This window comes from Silurus aristotelis (assembly GCF_946808225.1).
Source record: "Silurus aristotelis genome assembly, chromosome: 12".
NCBI classification, from domain to species: domain Eukaryota; kingdom Metazoa; phylum Chordata; class Actinopteri; order Siluriformes; family Siluridae; genus Silurus; species Silurus aristotelis.
Genome location: NC_139585.1, coordinates 1,861,551 through 1,864,050, shown reverse-complemented (window position 1 = coordinate 1,864,050; position 2,500 = coordinate 1,861,551). Strand labels below are relative to the sequence as shown.

The 2,500-nt window shown below is 45.0% G+C and overlaps 1 protein-coding gene across 1 annotated transcript in view; it reads right to left on the bottom strand.

Annotated features, from left to right (window-relative positions):
* Positions 1–2,500, bottom strand: part of pstk (phosphoseryl-tRNA kinase) — a gene marked incomplete at its 3' end in the record, with an annotated part of 9,123 nt that overhangs the window by 4,817 nt on the left and 1,806 nt on the right. Inside the window, exon 2 of the mRNA XM_083557612.1 lies at positions 917–1,193. Within this exon, the coding sequence (XP_083413738.1) occupies positions 917–1,193 (277 nt within the window). The remainder of the gene's footprint in view (positions 1–916; positions 1,194–2,500) is intronic.

Below are 2,500 nucleotides of genomic sequence, written 5' to 3'. Positions count from 1 at the left end.
CATGAGGAAATGGAAGAAGCTAAACCTGACTGTCAATCTTCCTCGAACTGGGGCTCCATGCAAGATCTCACCTCGTGGGGTCTCAATGATCCTAAGGAAGGTGAGAAATCAGCCCAGAACTACACGGGAGGAGCTGGTCAATGACCTGAAAAGAGCTGGGACCACCGTTTCCAAGGTTACTGTTGGTAATACACTAAGACGTCATGGTTTGAAATCATGCATGGCACGGAAGGTTCCCCTGCTTAAACCAGCACATGTCCAGGCACGTCTTAAGTTTGCCAATGACCATTTGGATGATCCAGAGGAGTCATGGGAGAAAGTCATGTGGTCAGATGAGACCAAAATAGAACTTTTGGGTCAAAATCCCTCCTGCAGTGTGTGCAAACCTGGTGAAAAACTACAGGAAACGTTTGACCTCTGTAATTGCAAACAAAGGCTACTGTACCAAATATTAACATTGACTTTCTCAGGTGTTCAAATACTTATTTGCAGCTGTATCATACTAATAAATAGTTTAAAAATCATACATTGTGATTTCTGGATTTTTTTTTAGATTATGTCTCTCACAGTGGACATGCACCTACGATGACAATTTCAGACCCCTCCATGATTTCTAAGTGGGAGAACTTGCAAAATAGCAGCGTGTTTAAATACTTATTTTCCTCACTGTATATATATATATATATATATATATATATAAACAGTAGTGTGTGTGTGTGTGTGTGTGTGTGTGTGTGTGTGTGTGTGATGAATCTTTATAATATACCAGTTTCACTTTCTGTATTAAATTACTGAAATAAATAAACTTTTTAATGATATTCTACTTTAAAGAGATGCACCTGTGTGTGTGTGTGTGTGTGTGTGTGTGTGTGTGTGTGTGTGTGTGTGTGTGTGTATAATGAAGAGTAGCATGTACGTCGGCGGGCGAGCTGATACACTCGGTATCTCATGCTCTGGTAGTAGAAGTTGTCATCGAGCAGCAGGACGAGTCGCTGGGCTCTGGAGTGTGTGTCCTGTAGTGTGGGGAGGATCTGCTGCTTCTTCATGGCCTCTTTAAACCGTACACACACACTTCCTGTTCCTACTTCTCCTCCTCCTCCGGTGTGTGTGTGAGGCGTGTCAGCGTTGAGCTCCTGCAGGAAAACCTCCACACACTCCAAGACGGCCTGTCTGTACTGCTTCCACCCTGCCTGCTAAACCACCACACACACACACACACACACACACACACACACACACACACACACACTTTGGATTAAACGTCATTCAATTCCTACTCAGATTCATCATCCTCATAGGTCCTTGTTACCCCGGAAACAAACTCCAAACAGCAAACACGGCTGCCCGACTACGGTTTCTGAGTCCTGATTGGTCAGAAGGTGTTGAATTTCCAAGGACAATATTAATACGCTGGTTCAGATACATTAGCGTTTCCATGGCGACAGTAAGGCGTACGTTGCAAGCTTCATGTGCATAAAAGACGTGTGTGGAATTGTTCATCATTAAGGAGTCTCCAGTGCCAGAGGTTAGATGTTCTGATGTCTTGGGTTTACACATCCTTGTGGTTCAGGGTTCTGAGGAACGAATGTTTATAGCTGCGAGAACGTGAACAAGAACAGGAGCTAACTCATTTAAAGAACATTACATACAACCAGCTGCAGATAACTTTACTCTCAACACCATGAAGAGCTCACTGTGGACTCAAACACTCTCATATCTACACTCAACCACGCCGAACGTGTCTTTAGGTTTAAAGTTCCTGGATGTCCACATCTCTGAGGATCTGTCCTGGCACCAGAACACTTGAGTCCTGGTAACAGCATCTAGACTTCCTGAGGTGACTGTTCTATCTGTCCTGTGGGATTTCAGTTAGCTTCTCCTGCTGCATCATTGACATCATCCTAACTAACTCCAGCGTCTTCTTCTTCTTCTTACGGCTTTTCCAATTAGGGGGCGCCACAGCGGATCATCCGTCTCCACACCCCCCTGTCCTCTACATCTGCCTCTTTCACACCAACTACCTGCATGTCTTCCCTCACCACATCCATAAACCTCCTCCTTGGTCTTCCTCTTTTCCTCCTTCCTGGTGGCTCCATCCTCAGCATTCTCCTACTGATATACCCCATGTCCCTCCTCTGCACATGTCCAAACCATCTCAATCTCACCTCCCTCACCTTGTCTCCAAAACGTCCTACATGCGCTGTCCCTCTAATAAACTCATTTCTAATCCTGTCCATCGTTGTCACTCCCAACGGACATCTCAACCTCTTCAGCTCTGCTACCTCCAGCTCCACCTCCTGTCTTTTACTCATTGCCACTGTCTCTAATCCATACAACATCTCAGGTCTCACCACAGTCCTATAAACTTTCCCTTTCACTCTCACAGATACTCTTCTATCACAAATCACTCCTGCTATCACTCTTCTCCACCCACTCCACCCTGCCTGCACTCTTTTCTTCACTTCTCTAACACACTCTCCATTACTTTACACTGTTGACC